The following is a 17,786-nucleotide window of genomic DNA, read 5'->3' as shown; positions in this document are numbered from 1 at the left end:
CATGTTCTCCCTCCTTCTGCTCCTCATTGGGACCTTGGGAGCTCAGTCCATTGCTCCAGTGTGGGTCTCTGTCTCTATCTCCATCCATCGCCAGATGAAAGTTCTAGGATGATATGCAAGATATTCGTCAGTATTGCGCTAGGATGGGGTCATTTCAGGTTCCCTATACTCAGCTGCCCAAGGAACTAACTGGGGACCTCAGCTTGGGCACCTGGGAGCCCCTCTAGGGTCAATTCTCCTGCCCACCCTAAAGTGGGTCCCTTAACTAAGAATTGTGGTTCCGTGCTCCCCTATCCAACCTTCCTTTATCCCGATCCTCCTGTTTCACCAAGTCCCCCCTCCTTCCCTTCTACCTTTTCTCTCCCCATCTCCCCTTACCCCCTTCCCACCCCACCCCCAAGATCCCACTTTTCTCCCCGGCAATTTTGTCTACTTCCCTTATCCAAGAGGATAACGATATGTTTTTCCTTGTGTTCACCTTCTTACTTAGCTTCTTTAGGTTCGCCAATTGTAGACTCCGTGACCCCTATTTATGGCTAGAAACCAATTATGAGTGAGTACATCCCATGTTCTTCTTTTTGGGTCTGGGATACCTCACTCAGGATAGTGTTTTCTATTTCCATCCATTTGCATGCAAAATTCGAGAAGTCATTGTTTTTTACCGCAGCGTAGTACTCTAGTGTGTGTATATTCCATACTTTCTTCATCCATTCTTCCATTGAAGGGCATCTAGGTTGTTTCCTGGTTCTGGCTATTACAAATAATACTGCTATGAACATAGGTGAACAAATGCTTTTGACATGTGATAGAGCATCTCTTGGGTAAATTCCCAAGAGTGGTATTGCTGGGTCCAGGGGTAGGTTGATCCCGAATTTCCTGAGAAACCGAAACACTGACTTCCACAGTGGTTGCACAAGATTGCATTCCCACCAGCAATGGATGAGGGTACCCCTTCCTCCACAGCCTCTCCAGCAAAGGCTATCCTTGGTGTTTTTGACTTTAGCCATTCTGACAGGTGTAAGATGGTATCTCAAAGTTGTTTTGATTTGCATTTCCCTGATTGCTAAGGAAATTGAGCACGACCTTAAGTATCTTTTGGCCATTTGAACTTCTTCTGTTGAGAATTCTCTGTTCAGTTCAGTGCCCCATTTTTTAATTGGGTTAATTAGCCTTTTAAAGTCTAGTTTCTTGAGTTCTCTATATATTTTGGAGATCAGACCTTTGTCTGTTGCGGGGTTGGTGAAGATCTTCTCCCAGTCAGTAGGTTGCCTTTGTGTCTTAGTGACAGTGTCCTTTGCTTTACAGAAGCTTCTCAGTTTTAGTAGGTCCCATTTATTCAATGTTGCCCTTAATGCCTGTGCTTCTGGGGTTATACCTAAGAAGCGATCACCTGTGCCCATCTGTTGTAGGGTATTTCCCACTTTCTCTTCTATCAGGTTCACTGTTTTCGGGCTGATAATGAGGTCTTTAATCCATTTGGACTTGAGTTTTGTGCACGGTGATAGATATGGGTCTATTTTCATTCTTCTACAGGTTGACATCCAGTTGTGCCAGCACCATTTGTTGAAGATGCTTTCTTTCTTCCATTGTATACTTTTAGCTCCTTTATCGAAAATGAGGTGTTCATAGGTTTGTGGGATAAAATCCGGGTCTTCTAAACGATTCCATTGGTCGACTTCTCTGTTTTTATGCCAGTACCATCCTGTTTTCATTACTGTAGCTCTGTAATAGAGTTTGAAGTCAGGGATGGTAATGCCTCCAGAAGATCCTTTATTGTATAGGATTGTTTTGGCTATCCTGGGTTTTTTGTTTTTCCATATAAAGTTGATTATTGTCCTCTCCAGATCTGTGAAGAATTTTGATGGGATCTTGATGGGGATTGCATTGAATCTATAAATTGCCTTTGGTAGAATTGCCATTTTTACTATGTTGATCCTCCCAATCCAAGAGCAAGGGATGTCCATCCATTTTTTGGTATCCTCCTCAATTTCTTTCTTCAATGCCTTAAAGTTCTTGTCAAATAGATCTTTCACTTCCTTGGTTAGATTTACCCCAAGATATTTTATGCTGTTTGTGGCTATCGTGAATGGAGAAGCTTCGCTGATTTCCCTCTCTGCTTCCATATCCTTTGTGTATAAGAGGGCGACTGATTTTTTGGAGTTGATCTTGTATCCTGCCACATTACTAAAGCTGTTTATCAGGTGTAAAAGTTCTTTGGTGGAGTTTTGGGGGTCGCTTATGTACACTATCATATCATCTGCGAATAACGAAAGTTTAACTTCTTCCTTTCCAATTCGAATCCCCTTGATCCCATTATGTTGTCTTATTGCTATTGCTAGAACTTCCAGCACTATATTGAAGAGGTATGGCGAAAGTGGACAGCCTTGTCGTGTTCCTGAGTTAAGCGGGATGGCTTTAAGTTTCTCTCCGTTTAATTTGATGTTAGCTGTCGGCTTGCTGTATATAGCTTTTACTATATTTAGGTATGACCCTTGTATCCCTAATCTCTCCAAGACTTTTAACATAAATGGATGTTGAATTTTGTCGAATGCTTTTTCAGCATCTAATGAAATGATCATATGGTTTTTTTCTTTCAGTTTATTTATATGCTGGATTACATTGATAGATTTTCGTATGTTGAACCAGCCCTGCATCTCAGGAATGAAGCCTACTTGATCATAATGGATAATTTTTCGGATGTGTTCTTGGATTCGGTTTGCCAGTATTTTGTTGAGGATTTTTGCATCGATATTCATGAGTGAGATCGGCCTGTAATTCTCTTTCCTGGTTGAGTCTTTGTGTGGTTTTGGTATCAGATTAACTGTAGCTTCATAAAAGGAATTTGGTAATGACCCTTTTGTTTCTATATTGTGAAATACATTAAGGAGTATAGGTATTAGGTCTTCTTGGAAGTTCTGGTAGAATTCCGCATTGAAACCATCTGGTCCTTGGCTTTTTTTGGTAGGGAGGTTTTTGATAACCTCTTCTAATTCTTTGCGACTAACAGGTCTATTTAGATTGTTCACCTGGTCCTGATTTAACTTTGGTAAATGATATTTATCTAAGAAAGTATCCATTTCCTTTACATTTTCCAGTTTTGTGGCATATAGGCTTTTGTAGTAAGATCTAATGATTCTCTGAATTTTCTCTGTGTCTGTGGTTATGTCCCCCTTTTCATTTCTGATCTTATTAATTTGCAAATTCTCTCTCTGCCGTTTGATTAGTTTGGATAGGGGTTTGTCAATCTTGTTGATTTTCTCCAGGAACCAGCTTTTTGTTTCATTGATTCTTTGGATTGTTCTCTGTGTTTCTATTTTATTGATTTCAGCCCTCAGTTTGATTATTTCCAGTCTCCTACTCCTCCTAGGTGAGTCTGCTTCTTTTTTTTCTAGAGCTTTCAGGTGGGCTGTTAAGTCTCCAGTGTGAGCTTTCTCTGTTTTCTTTAAGTGGGCACTTAGTGCTATGAACTTTCCTCTTAGGACTTCTTTCATAGTGTCCCATAAGTTTGAGTATGTTGTTTCTTTATTTTCATTGAATTCCAGGAAGACTTTAATTTCTTTCTTTATTTCTTCCTTAATCCAGGTATGGTTCAGTAGTTGGCTGTTCAGTTTCCATGACTTTGTAGGCTTTCCGGGGGTAGCCTTGTTGTTGAATTCTAACTTTAATCCATGGTGATCTGATAAGACACAGGTGGTTAGTAATACTTTTTTGTAACTGTGGATGTTTGCTTTGTTACCGACTATGTGGTCGATTTTCGAGAAGGTTCCATGAGCTGCAGAGAAGAAGGTGTATTCTTTCCTATTTGGGTGGAATGTTCTATAGATGTCTGTTAAGTCCATTTGTTTCATTACCTCCATTAATTTTCTTATTTCTCTGTTAGGTTTCTGTCTGATTGACCTGTCCATTGGTGAGAGAGGAGTGTTGAAGTCTCCTACTATTAGTGTGTGCGGTTTGATGTCTGCCTTGAATTTTAGCAATGTTTCTTTTATGTACGTGGGTGCTTTTATATTAGGGGCATAGATGTTCAGGATTGAGACTTCATCCTGATGAACTGTTCCTGTTATGAATATAAAATGCCCCTCTCCATCTCTTCTGATTGATTTAAGTTTGAAGTCAACTTTGTTAGAGATTAGTATGGCCACACCTGCTTGTTTCTTAGGTCCATTTGCTTGATAGGCCTTTTCCCAACCCTTTACTCTGAGTAGGTGCCTGTCTTTGTGGTTGAGGTGTGTTTCTTGTAAACAGCAGAATGTTGGATCCTGTTTTCTTATCCAATCTCTTAGCCTGTGCCTTTTTATAGGTGAGTTGAGACCATTGACATTAAGTGATATTAATGACCAGTGGTTGTTAACTCCAGTCATTTTTTTTTTAGTCGTAGAGTTTGTGTGTATCCCTTTTTTGGTTTGTGTTGATGAAGGGTCTCTAGATGTCTGAGTTATTGTGGTCATTGTTGGACTCCTTGGTTAGTGATTTTCCTTCTATTACTTTCTGTAAGGCTGGATTTGTGGCTGCATATTGTTTGAATTTGTTTTTATCCTGGAAAATTTTATTTTCTCCATTTATAGTGAATGAAAGCTTGGCTGGGTATAGTAATCTGGGCTTGCATCCATGGTCTCTCAGTTTCTGCAGTACATCTATCCAGGACCTTCTGGCTTTCATGGTTTCCATGGAAAAGTCAGGTGTAAGTCTGATAGGTTTACCTTTGTAAGTAATTTGGCCTTTTTCCTTTGCCGCTCTTAATATTTTTTCCTTATTCTGAATGCTTTGTGTTTTGATAATTATATGGCAAGGGGATGTTTTTTTTTTTTTTGATCCAGCCTATTCGGTGTTCTGTATGCTTCTTGCACCTTCATAGGTATATCTTTCTTTAGGTTGGGAAAGTTTTCTTCTATAATTTTATTAAATATATTTTCTGGACCATTGAGCTGCACTTCTTCTCCTTCTTCTACTCCTATTATTCTTAGGTTTGGTCTTTTTATTGTGTCCCATATTTCCTGAATGTTTTGTGATGAGAGTTTGTTGGACTTGCTGTTTTCTTTGATCATAGTGTTTATTTTCTCTATGGTATCTTCAGAATCTGAGAGTCTTTCTTCTATCTCTTGTATTCTGCTGGTTATGCTTGTTTATGTAGTCTCTATTCGTTTACCTAGATTTTCCATGTCCAGCCGGCCCTCTGTTTGTGTTTTCTTCTTTGCCTCTATTTCAGTTTTCAAGTCTTGAACTGTTTCCATTATCTGTTTGATTGTTTTTCCTTGGTTTTCTAGGGTATCATTCACTGATTTATTCAATTCTTCAAACTTTCTGTTATATTTCTCATCCATTTCTATGAGGGCGTTTTTTACGTGCTGTTTAAGGGCATCAATCACTTTCATGAAGTCAATCTTTTCTCCTTCTTGATTAAGGTGTTCATGTCCTTCAGTTGTGAGGTCGCTGGTTTCTGGTGGCTTCCTGTTGCTTTTCAGTTTGTTGGGCGAATTCTTGCCTTGGCGTCTGCCCATCTCTTCTTCCAAATACTCCCTTATGGATCTTCTTTTACCAGATCAGGTCTCCTTGCCTACCCAACACGGCCTCCCCAATGTTGGCTCTCCTGGCACCAAGGGATCAGGTCTCCGTGCCCAACCCTGGCTCGTCCCAACGCTGGTTCTCTCCAATGCTGGTTCTCCTGGGGCTGAGAGATCAGGCCTCCGTGCTGGTTGGGCAGCTCGCAAACAAAGCGCCTACCCTGCTTGGTGCAGGCAGGCCACAGAAACAAAGGAACTGCAGCCCGCCTGGGCGCCCCGAGGACTGGGACCCAGCGCCCAATGCCACGCGCCAAAAGAGGGCGGGGGGGAAGTGGGGGGGGCTCTGGACGGAAGCTGGGTGTGCCAGGAAGAAAGAGGCAGTACCCAGGGAATAGAGGTCCTGCAGAGAGCCCAAGAAAGACAGGTGGCCAAGGGACCCCCGAGATCCCCGTCCCCGGCTTGCGCCCTGGGCCAGAAACTCACCCCAACGCTGCTTTTGTCAAAATTTTGCAGGAATAATGTACCCTAAATATTTTTCCAACATGATGGAACTATCGACTGTCACACTCTTTATATTCTCATTAGTCTAAAGGAACTTTGGACTATAGCAAAATGATTATGAAACAAAACAGCAAGGTCAGTTTCCAGAAGTCTTGAAACTATATAATTAGGTTAAGCAAGGGGAGAGGAAAACAAGTATTATTCAAACATAAAAATAGAAATAACACATATTGGTATTTAGAGTGTCTCTCCCTCAACAAAACTATGTTTAATAATATGCTAAAATCTTTAATCTTAAGTGCTGATAAGATGTGTACATATAATCACATGACAAAAAGAGCAAACACAAACTCAGAAAGCCATACAGACATAGAATAAGAACACAGACACACAGACACACACACACACACACACACACACACACACAGAGAGAGAGAGAGAGAGAGAGAGAGAGAGAGATCTTTTCATGAAAACACCTAATTTATCGAAGGAGAATTCAGCTTATTGATATTAGTTGTCCCCTCATTTACCTTTATACATGACTAGAAAAGTGAGGACTTATAATACTTGCTCATAGACCATCAAAGCTAAACATAAGAAATAAGGTTAACATTTATTGAATTCTCAGTAAAAACCTAAAATATTTGTAAACCAATAATATAATAAACATTTATCAAGCTTTCGCATTATCAATTTTATTTTATGTGTGGGTGTTTTTCCTAGATATGTATCTGATAACTGTTTTGTGCCCAATACACATAGAGTTCAGAAGAGGGCACTAGATCTCCTGGAGCCAGAGTTACAGATGGTTGGGAGCTGTCCTGAGTGTATTGGAAATCAAACAGGTCTCTGTAAGAGCACCAAATGCCATAAACCATCTCTCCAGCCCTATATAATTATTATTTTTAAAATATTTTGTCGAATGGCCAATTATTATCAATACTGCTTTAGTCTAAAACACCATTTGAAAACTTAACATGTTGACTAGTTGGTAAGTAATCTTATGTCCTCATATTTACATCAACACCTAACCACGCTTGAACAGTTATTGTGATTGAGCTCCTAATTTGCCAATTAAATAACCATTCTATGTTTTTTTATTAATGAGATCAACAATTTTCTAAAATATATTATTTAATATTTTTCCAGTATGGTGCTTTAATAATAAGTTCTATACCATGTTCAAATTGGTACAAAGTGGAAAAAGTGACTAAAATTGTTATTACTATAAATAATTTGAATGTGCTTTTGTCATCCATAAGCTATGGCATATCTCTATCCTCTGCATTGATTTTATTTTTTCTATAGTTATTTAGATGCCAAATGGTGAAATATGTAAACCAAACATTTATGCCTCCTAACCAGAAGACATGAATCTGTACAAATCTCTCAAGAAACTATTCATTCATATATATCATTATAAAATGCATTGAACACATACATGTGTCAAGAATGATGCTTGTTTCTAAGAAATCATATTCTCATATTCTGTATTTCTTTCTCTGCTAGGCTTAGAGTATACTAGGTAAAAGCAGCAGTGTAAACAGAGTTTACAATTGGAAAATGAACAACTGTTGCTTTCCAAGATGCTCAAAATGTGTTCTCTGGAGATTTAGTACCAAGAAAGACAGGAACTGCTGAGAAGGTATCATTCCAAGATATAGCTAAATGTGCAGGGTAAATGCAGGCCTTGGAGTACTTTAGAAATTGTAAGATATTCAGTCCTCAACTGTAGCATACACAGCTTTCTCTACCAAAGAATGGCCCTATATGGCAGACCAAACCTGGGAGCTGTGTCTTAATTATGTAGGCAAAGGGTTTATTAATTCCCATGCAGTTCATTTCCTGAGTCAGCACATACTTCTGAAAATAAAGTTTTATTGAAATTCACCTGCACCATTTGTTTACATTGACTCTAACACTGGTTTTGAGTCACAACAGCATATCTCTGCAACATAAACCTGAGTCACATAAAGCTTAAAATATTTTTTGAGGTTTTAATAGGTAATATTTGTCAAACCCTACCCCAGATTTCAGTTGAATCTTTCCAAATTGAATGAGATTCTCCAGAGAAACCTATACATCATTTAAGGCAACTTATAGTTGTCTCCCTCGAAGACGGTAAGTGTGTATTTAATGATTGAGTTAGGTCCTTTAAATGTCAAATCTTGTCTAACTTTTTAAAAATTTTCATATGAAAATGAATGAAAAGTTATTATGAGACGTTTAAAAATCAGAATTGATAGATTTCAACACTAAGGAAAACAATAAAACCTTAGAATTTTTTTTTTCTAAACTTGGCTGTTAGGAAACTTGTGAGAAACTTAAAATCAAAGCAGTAATCCAAAATCATTTGAAGCCTGAGAACCAGCCTCACAACCTAGGGAGGATTAAGGATCAATAAAACAAACAGGGTGTTACAGAATAAAATGTCAATCTAGAGCTGTAAAAATAGGAACACTGGCTATATTGAAACAGTAAAACTGAATTAAAAGCTATCACTTTATAACCTTGTGTTAGATTAGTACTTGCTTTGCTCCATAAATGGTCCAAATTATAAATTTTTTACTAACACTTGAAGTAGAACTACTGAATGGAGCTTTGGAAGTGGGACAAGTATTTTTCACTATAAACATATTTATTTTTTCACTGCATACTCATTTTGTCTTACTTCAAAAGTTAAAACTGTAATTCAGACTTACAAAAATATGCATACATACATTATTTTGTCTTACATCATATACAAACATGAAATATTAATATTTTATAGACTTAAATGAAAAATGGCAAATTCAAATACATTTTGAAAAACATAAAATGAATATATTCATCATTATTTGATAAATAAATATTATTGCAACTTTAGGATCAAATAATCCTAAATACAAGCAATGTACTAAACTACACTGCTTACTAATAATTAATATATATCAAAATACACCATTAGGGTACTAAAAATTAATGTCATAAAGTGAGAGAAGATAATTGAAATGCCCATATATTATATGAAGTATGAACATCCATAATTATGGAGAATTTGTATTAATTATTAAGGGAGGAACAGAAAAAAGAAAAGAAAACCGTGAAAAGTTCTTGAAAACTGATAAGTAACAAGATCATTCTGAGGACTGTTTGTAATATTCTGTATTTTGCCCAGATGACATTCAAAAAATAATAACTAAGAAATCAATAATGTATTTTACCCTTCAGTGTAACTCTAACACTTGTCTTCATCACAGAAATATAGAGATCCAAATAACCAATAAACATATGAATAGATTGTAAATCTTAATATCGTGTGGCATGCACATTAAAATTAAAATGAAATAGGCACCGTACCAACCACAATGGTTGGAATTTAAAAGTCCGACATTGGTTACCAGATTCTATGTAAGAAGCTTACAATCATTGATTTCTCCCTTATAATTAACTTTGAGAAGTAAGGAAAAACTTTATAATCAGTTTTTAGAGACACCACTTGCTTGTTCAAGATTGTTTAAGTTTTCAAAAGATATTTATTGTACATGTTTACATCTTAGGATCAGTTTTGAAGTTATATATGGAATTTGAGTTTGGCCTAGAGAGCCGAGAACTGTGTAAGGGTTGATAACTGACAATTGGTGTCATGAGAACTCTCTTTCAATTGTGTCAAGCTTTGTAGAGAAACATTTACAGCTATTAGTATATTTAGGTAGTACTAACTGCTTTGATTCCTTGGGAATGTGATGGGTGTGTTTGCATCAGATTATAAAAAAATCATGCGAGATAAATCATGCTTATAAAAGAACAACTTCTATTCAGTTCACAGTTCTAGTGATTCAAGTACATTGTGGCAACATTAAGCCTATCCTACTAAGATACAAACATCTGTCACATTATGGCAGGAACACATGTGGGAGAAGTAATCACATCACCAGAGGTAGCAAGCCAGGGAGATCTGTTAATTGAAGGTGATAAGGATATTATCATAATCCTTTTAGAACTTCCTTAATCACTATAAGAAATAGAACCCCCTCATGACTTCCCCTCTTAAATTTCCCACCACCTCTATAGCACACAAAGGATGAAGCCTCTAACACGTGGATCCGTGGGAATTACTCAAATCCATATCATAGGAAGATACTAGTATCTTGGGCAGCTAATCAATTTACCTTTATTTATAGGTTACCTAGATTTTCAGTCGTGAGAGTTTCCTATTCCCCTATTCTAAGACAAAATCTATAGGAGGAAATGATCAGCACCCTAGTGCTGAATTTGCAGACCTAAGCATACAGCCACAATAGATCTGTCAGAAGGCTACTCAGGGCTTATTTATTTAAATTTATTTCTTGGAATTGAGCACTACCTCAATGGCTTGAAAGTGTTAAAGTATGTCCCAAAGTACCTAAATTACTTCCTAAATGTAATTTATGCTTGAAAATAATCTGACTAACTTGATTTAGAACAGCAGGAAGTAAGTTATGCTGCACATAAATGAAACGGCACTGTAATTTTAAATACTGCTTGCATAGTGAATGAGAATTTTAATATTTGCAAAATTTTAAAATCACTTGATTTATTATCCTTATGTTTACACTGACATTTTGTTTCTTTATTTAGTTTGGCCCACATTGCCTATTACAACTAGGGAAAGGGATTGGAATGCTTTTACCCTTAGATCTAACATAGAAAGTAAAACATTCATTTCTCAGAATGTTATTTGTTAAGGTTTCCTTATGTGTGTCAACTTGCTGCATCCATTTTTCCCATTCCTACATTATTTAGATAATGGAGTAAGAGGAACTTAAAGAGCATAGTAACAGACTGGAGACTAAACTTTACACATGTACACACACACAGACACACACATGGTCTTTTTTTGTGGAAGAGATTTTATAAGTAGACATGATAAAAATTATGTCATATTAAAAATTCAAGAATAAATGTAGGTTGCCTTTGCTTCCCAAATGCTGGGATTAACAGTATGCATCACCACCACCAGGTTGAGTTTGATTATTTCTTGACATCTGCTTCTTTTGAATGAAATTTCTTCATTTTATTAGCAGTACATTTTAAATATCTACAACAAAATTAAAACCAATTTCCTTTTGGCCCATAGATTTGAATATGTTTTATATTAATATTCCTTCTGCTGTCAAAGTATTTCATTTCATTTTAAATTTCTGACTTGATCCATTTTTCATTTAGTTGTGAATTGTTCAGTTTTCATGAATTTGAAAGGTTCCTGATTTTGTTTAAAATTTATTCTGGGCCTTTGAACTGGGATTCTTCTTTGTCTAGTCATATTATTCTTGGGCTTGTTATTAGTTTCCAAGTTTTCTGGATATTTATGTCAGATTTTTTTTAAGATTTATCATTTTCTTTGACCAATGTATCTATTTCTTTTCTCGGATTTTGTATGCCTGGGGTTCTACCTTCCACCTCTTAAACTGCATTGGTGCAGCCTACATCTGCAGTTCCAGTTTCCATTCCTACACTTTTCATTTTCTGAATTCCCTCAGTTTGTATTTTCCATACTGCCTCTATTTTGACTTTCAGGTCTTGAACAGTTTCCTTCGGTTCTTTTCTTTTCCTTGGCCATCTTTAAAGGACTTACCCATTTCCTTCAACTGATTGTGTTAACCTGGCTGTCCTTGAGGAATTTTTTCAGTTCCTCCATTTTCTTTAGTTGTTTGTTTTTTGTTTGTTTGTTTGATTGATTGGTTTTTGCTTTTTCATGTATTTCTTCAAGAGATGTCTTCATTTCTTTTTTAAGGCTCTGTATCATCTTCCTAGAGTTTGTTTGAAGGTCTGTTTTCTAGTGCTGAAGCTATTTTCACATAATTGCGACCTGCTGTTCTGGGACCTAATAGAGACACATCTGCCTGGATGTTAGTTTGTTTTTACTCTGATGCCTAGATATCTGGGTTTGGGGTTAGCAGAGGTAGAGATGTTGATTTCTCAGTTTGTCTTTGTTGGGTGGGGTTTTTCTTCCTTGGTTTCTGTTTCTTTTCTTGATTTTCAGAATGTGTTGGTTGTATGGTACCTATTTTATGGGCCTGCTTGTTTGTATGTTCACAGGGAGTACATGATGGCATTGGGGAAGCATAGAAGGAAAGCACAGCTGGGAATGATCTGTGAGGGCCACAGGAAGCAGGTACAGGTGAGAAGGGAGGCTGCAGCTCTTGTTCCATTGTAGCACTAGAATCCTGAGGATTGGAACTGGGGTGACAGGGTGTGCAGAAAAGGTCCATGGGCTGCCTACCTGATCTTGCAGGTGTGTCCTGTGGTTGAGCATGGGGTGTCTGCATAAATTGGAGCCTGGTAACAATGACAAGCCGAGGAAGGGAGATCAGGGTAAGGGTGGTCTTTGAGATTCACAGGCATGGGAAAGGTTGGGAAAAGAAGCTGCAGCTGGGGTTCTGATGAAGTTCATGGGATGAACCTGAAGATTGGGTCTGGGGGAACAGAGAGCTTTCTATACTTCTTATACCTTGATAAACATCTCCTTCTTTAGGTTTGTGAAAATTTCCTTCATTAAAATATTTTCTGTGTCTGTAATCTGGGCTTCTTTTCATTCCTTTAACCCTCAAATTCACCGATTTGGTCTTTACATAGTGTCTCAAGTAAAAATTTCCCAAATGTTTTGCTCCTGAATTATTTTAATTATTAATTTTCATTTTCTTTGAGCAATTTTATTTCTTCTTTGACTCCATGCCTGAGATTCTTGTTCCATGTATTAACCTTTATTAGTAAGGTTTACATCTGAATTTTTGGCTTGACTTCCTTTTGTGCCAAGATTTATTTAAGTTGGGGTATTATTTAGTGATTCTTATTTTTATGTTAAATTCTGATTTCTTGTCTTTTTTTTTTTTCATTTCACTGTTTGTGTTGGGTTCTCACAGTCTCCCTTAAGGTATTTATTTATAGCCTCTTCAAGATTTTGAACATATGCATACTTCCTATTTTGAAATCCTTGTCTCGTGCTTCAGTTATATTGAGCTTCTCAGGGCCTACTGTTGCAGGGTTAGTGCATTATAGACGAAGCATATTATCTCAGCTGTTAATGTGTGTGCTTTTGTGCTGATGTCTAGTCATCTGTGGTTGGGATAATTGAGGTAATTCTAGGTGTTGATGTCTGCTTTTGTTGTTGTTGACTATTGCTCTCCTGGTTTTCATTGATCACTCTAGATTTGAGGAACATGGATGGCTGTGGGTTACCTGGTAGAGAGTGCTTCTGTAGGGAAATGCATGGCAGGAGAGGAATAGAGGTTTACTAACTTAAAAACAAGACTTAGAATGTCTGTGAGAAACAGTGAAGGGGATCCTGTCCTCACCAAGTGGGAGGGTCTCTAGGGATTTAGAGGTGCGGTAGAAGGAGGGGCTGCTGAAAGTAGATTTCACTAAAGTAAAGAGCATGTCTAAGGAGACAGGGCTGAAACTGCTAGGAGGACTTGGCTTTGTACAAAGAGTTGTAGTTTCTAACGAGTTGACTTGATGTGGAAGAAAACACAGCTTCATGAATACTGCTAAAATATTGAGCGTAAGACTGTTGATATCATAATGAGGATAGGAAGGAGAGTGAAAATTGCCTATCTGAGTTCTAGCTCTGTATGGCCATTGAGTATCTGTGATAGAAGGTATTTCTAGGTGTTGGTGGGTGACGTAATGGAGTTGGGATAGACTAGAAGGGAGGCCTGAAACAGACCGTTTGAAGAGTAATGCTGGTTGAGTACAAAGTTTTGGCAGAGTCCCCATGAAGTTGAGGTGGCGTGGCAGGAGGGACTTCTGTAAGCAGCTCGGTGCTTAAATAATCTTAATTAGAGTTTTGAAACAATAGGAATTGCAGTCACAAGTTTCTTTCCTGCCTGGTCCCGCAGGTGTTCAGTCCCAACAAAACACACAAACTGTTTGGCCTATTAGTTCAGGCTTATTATTAACTATCACAATTTAATTAAACCCATAATTCTTGTCTATGTTAGCTATGTGGTTTGATACCTTTTTTGTAAATATTTTTCTTTTTCTTTTCTTTTTTTCGAGATAGTATTTCTCTGTTGCAAATATTTTTACTGATTTTATTGCGCTATACATTTTTCTCTGCTCCCATCCCTTCCTCTCCCCTCCCCTTCTAACAACTCCCATGGTCACGATGATCCCAATTTACTCAGGAGATCTTGTCTTTTTCTACTTCCCAAGTAGATTAGATCTATGTATGTCTCTCTTAAAGTACTCATTGTTGTCTAGGTTCTCTGGGATTGTGAATTGTAGGCTGGTATTCTTTGCTTTATGTCTAAAAGCCACTTGAATGAGTACCTATGATATTTGTCTTTCTGTGTCTAGGTTACCACAGTCAATATGATATTTTCTAGATCCACCCATTTTCCTGCAAATTTAAGACTTGGTATCTTTTATGAGTGATGCATTCTCATCTTGCTTCCACTGCATCTGTCTGGTGACTGCGTCTTTGCCTTTCCTTTTCCCAGAATTCTAGTCTGGATACTCTGACTATAATTTCTGCCTGGTGACTGACTAATCAACATTTTATTGAACAAATATGAGTGACAAATCTTTACAGTGTACAAAAGCATTATCCCACAGCAAGAAATGTTGAAACTCATAAACCTGATGAGATAGTTTAATTTTGATACAAATGTGTTTTAAAATTGAATATTTGTTCCCAAGCAATTTTTATAATTTTGAAATGTTTTAAAAGTCCTACAACTACCTTTTAAACTCGTCATAAGGAAGATGCTAATATTCCTAAACAATTGTCTAATATTTTTGTAATCAATATACAAGATTAATTTTAAAGGGAAAATTAAGTTTTTGTTTTAATTTATATTTTCTATTTTACATTAGTTACTATGTCTGATAATTTCAACTAAAATCTGTAAATTCAAGGCACCATAAAATATTGCATTTGTCAGCATAAACAAAAGTATGTGTGGTAAGCATACAATGACTTCTATAAACCGTTTGTTTTGTTTCATCCATATTTTCTAATTCTAGGCGATTTGAGAGATCAGTTGAAAAATGGAGACACTTTCATTATGATATGAAGGTATTTAATCAATGGCTGAATGAAGTTGAACAGTTTTTCAGAAAGACACAAAATCCTGAAAATTGGGAACATGCTAAATACAAATGGTATCTTAAGGTAAGACTTTTGAGATTTTTTTTTTACCATATTGTCTTTCTTTTTCGGCAGTATTTTAAATATTTAGCTACAGTAAGATCACCTGGAAGAATCAATGGAATATGTAGCTCCTGATGTTTGTGATGTTCTGCGAACATGCTATAAAAATCAATATAACAATTTGGCTAAATTTGTGATCTGAATGTCTTCTGAAGGACAAGAGCATCTGCTTAGGCACAATGTTCTGTGAAATATAGTTGCATCTGTGATGCAGGAAAACATCTTACAGCAGAGTGTAGTATAGTGTGGCTTGTCTCTCTTTCTGTGTGTATGTTTGTATTTATTGATCTAATGTTGGAATCTGTTCAGAATGAGAAGCTGTGGTATACTTAGTAGTAATGTAGTTACTGCAAATATCCATCATGATAAAATTATAAATGTATTTCCCTCAAGACAGTTTTGGGGGATGTAGCAATATTTCCATATACCCTATTGACAAAATGCCTTCTGAGACAGCAGAGGCCAAGACAATGTTGAATTCATTGTTAGTACTTATTGACTTTTTCTGGTTTATGTTAGTGGAAATACAGCATATGGATTATAACTAGGGAATCATTTAATTCCAATGTGTTGTGTCTTTTAATGAGCTGATAAAAATAAATTAGGTTGTGGGGAATATAATTTAGTTGTTACAATATATAGATTAAGTCTAAGAAATGTGGATTATTATGCCAAGTCTAAATTTTTGTTGGGTTGTTGTTCATTATTAATGTTGCAATTTTCAATCAGATGAGTTTGAATTGTGGCCAACTTATATTGTTCAAAAATACTGATTAAGACAGATAAAGTCAAAGAAATTGACAGTTCCTAGAACGCTTTCTTGGAACTAAAGCCCCCAAAATTATGACACGGAACCGTATTCTTAATTATGAATGCTTGACCTTAACTTAGGCTTGTTTAGCTATTTCATTTAACTTAATTTTACCTGCTTTGATTGATCTATGTGCTGCCCCAAGGCTCGTTTACCTCATATATGTATTACCATCCTGCTTTCCTGCTTCCTTCATGTCTGTCTGTCTGGTCCCAGGATGGCTGACTCCAGACTGACTGCCTGACTCTCCTTTTCTCTGTGCTGCCAGCCCCACCTATTCCAGCTCTGCCTAGTTATTGGTCATTCAGCATTTGAGTAGGCCTATCAGGTAGCTTGGTCTGGCAAGGAAAAGCAGAAAACATCTTTACATAACTAAACAATTATTCGGCAACTCAAGCATACACAGCACATTTTTGCCTAGTTAAACAAATATTCTATCCCACAGCAGTAGTTCATTAAACAATTTGAACATTTTCAAAGTTTAGATTCAGTATGATCTTAGACTTTGCCATTCTCTATTTGTAAGTGTTTTCCTAGTTAATTTCTTATATTCAGAAATTGAGGCTTCAAGCACCTATATGATAGGCAAGGTAAAGAAAGAAAAACAATTCTTTTAGAGTCTTCTATAATTATACATGTATAAAATTTCTTCTTACATCAATGTTAATATAAATTAGATGAACTTCACTAGTTTATGATCTGCTAGTCTATAGAAGATACATTCTGAATAGGACCAACGTGAATGTTGAGCTAAGGAAGCACAATGCAATCTCTACCTGAAAGACTGTATACATATGTATATATAAAATTAGATATATTATGTGATTATTATATATAATAGTCATATTATATGTTCTTGAATGGATATGTAAATTTCTAGAGATAGCTGGCAAAGGATATATAATTTGTATACTTACAATATCACACAACAAATTATTTATTATAAATTTCAAATGCGTCAATTATGATGAAAATCAAGCAATAAAGAAATGAAAATATTCCTCTATTATGCTTCTCAGAAGTTGGGTAATATTAAAATAGAGCTTAGGGCCTTGTTCATGCTATATACAACCTTTACTACAGTTAGTAGACTCCCTCCACAGTATAAACCTGACACTTTTTAAAGGTTTCGTTCATAAATGAGCCCACAGTGAGAATGAGTTACCATGAAGAAAGTGCATTAACAAGCATATTTTTGGTCAAACAATTAATTTATGTGTTGAGGCTGTATATATTCTTATTTGTTCTATTGATTGTTTTTATATCAATGAAATCATAATTTTCATTAAAACTTTAATGTTTCACCCTTGATTTTTTAAGTAAGGAACCATCAAATGCTTATGTATCGTCTCAATTAAAGTGGCCGTATTAGTCATTAATACTATATTCAATTTCTTGATGGTACTTGCTTGTCCATAATTACTTTTTATATAATTTATACTATGAAATTTAATGACATTTATGATATCTAATCTTTGACTAATCCCCTTTACGTGTATTTTAATGTCATATATTTTTATTGAAGTTTCTTAGATGTGAAATTTGGGTGATTTACTCCTACCCTGGGTCTACTTAATTTGTCCTACAATGCCTTAATGATATAAAATACAAATACAGTAACTCTTAGTTTCTTTTATGAATTCAAAAGACTTTATATATTTTGGTTACATTTAGTAAATATATTTTATCCTCAATATGAATGCCGTTTTAATATACATTTTAGTATCTGGTAAGTTTTAACTTTTGTTAGGTGTTGGCAAATTAAATTTCTAAATGTTAAATAATTTGTCAGTCAGAT

General features: G+C 36.2%; 1 protein-coding gene across 8 annotated transcripts in view; it reads left to right on the top strand.

Annotated features, from left to right (window-relative positions):
• Dmd (dystrophin) overlaps positions 1-17,786 on the top strand; it is a 2,313,977-nt gene that overhangs the window by 1,181,759 nt on the left and 1,114,432 nt on the right. For all 8 annotated transcript variants that reach the window (XM_075957213.1, XM_075957212.1, XM_075957218.1 and 5 more), the window contains exon 44: positions 14,991-15,138. In XM_075957213.1, coding sequence (XP_075813328.1) covers positions 14,991-15,138 — 148 coding nt within the window. The remainder of the gene's footprint in view (positions 1-14,990; positions 15,139-17,786) is intronic.

This window comes from Microtus pennsylvanicus, chromosome X, assembly GCF_037038515.1.
Source record: "Microtus pennsylvanicus isolate mMicPen1 chromosome X, mMicPen1.hap1, whole genome shotgun sequence".
In the NCBI taxonomy this organism is placed as follows: Eukaryota; Metazoa; Chordata; class Mammalia; order Rodentia; family Cricetidae; genus Microtus; species Microtus pennsylvanicus.
The sequence above is the reverse complement of the archived record's forward strand: the minus strand, read 5'-3'. Positions and strand labels throughout refer to the sequence as shown.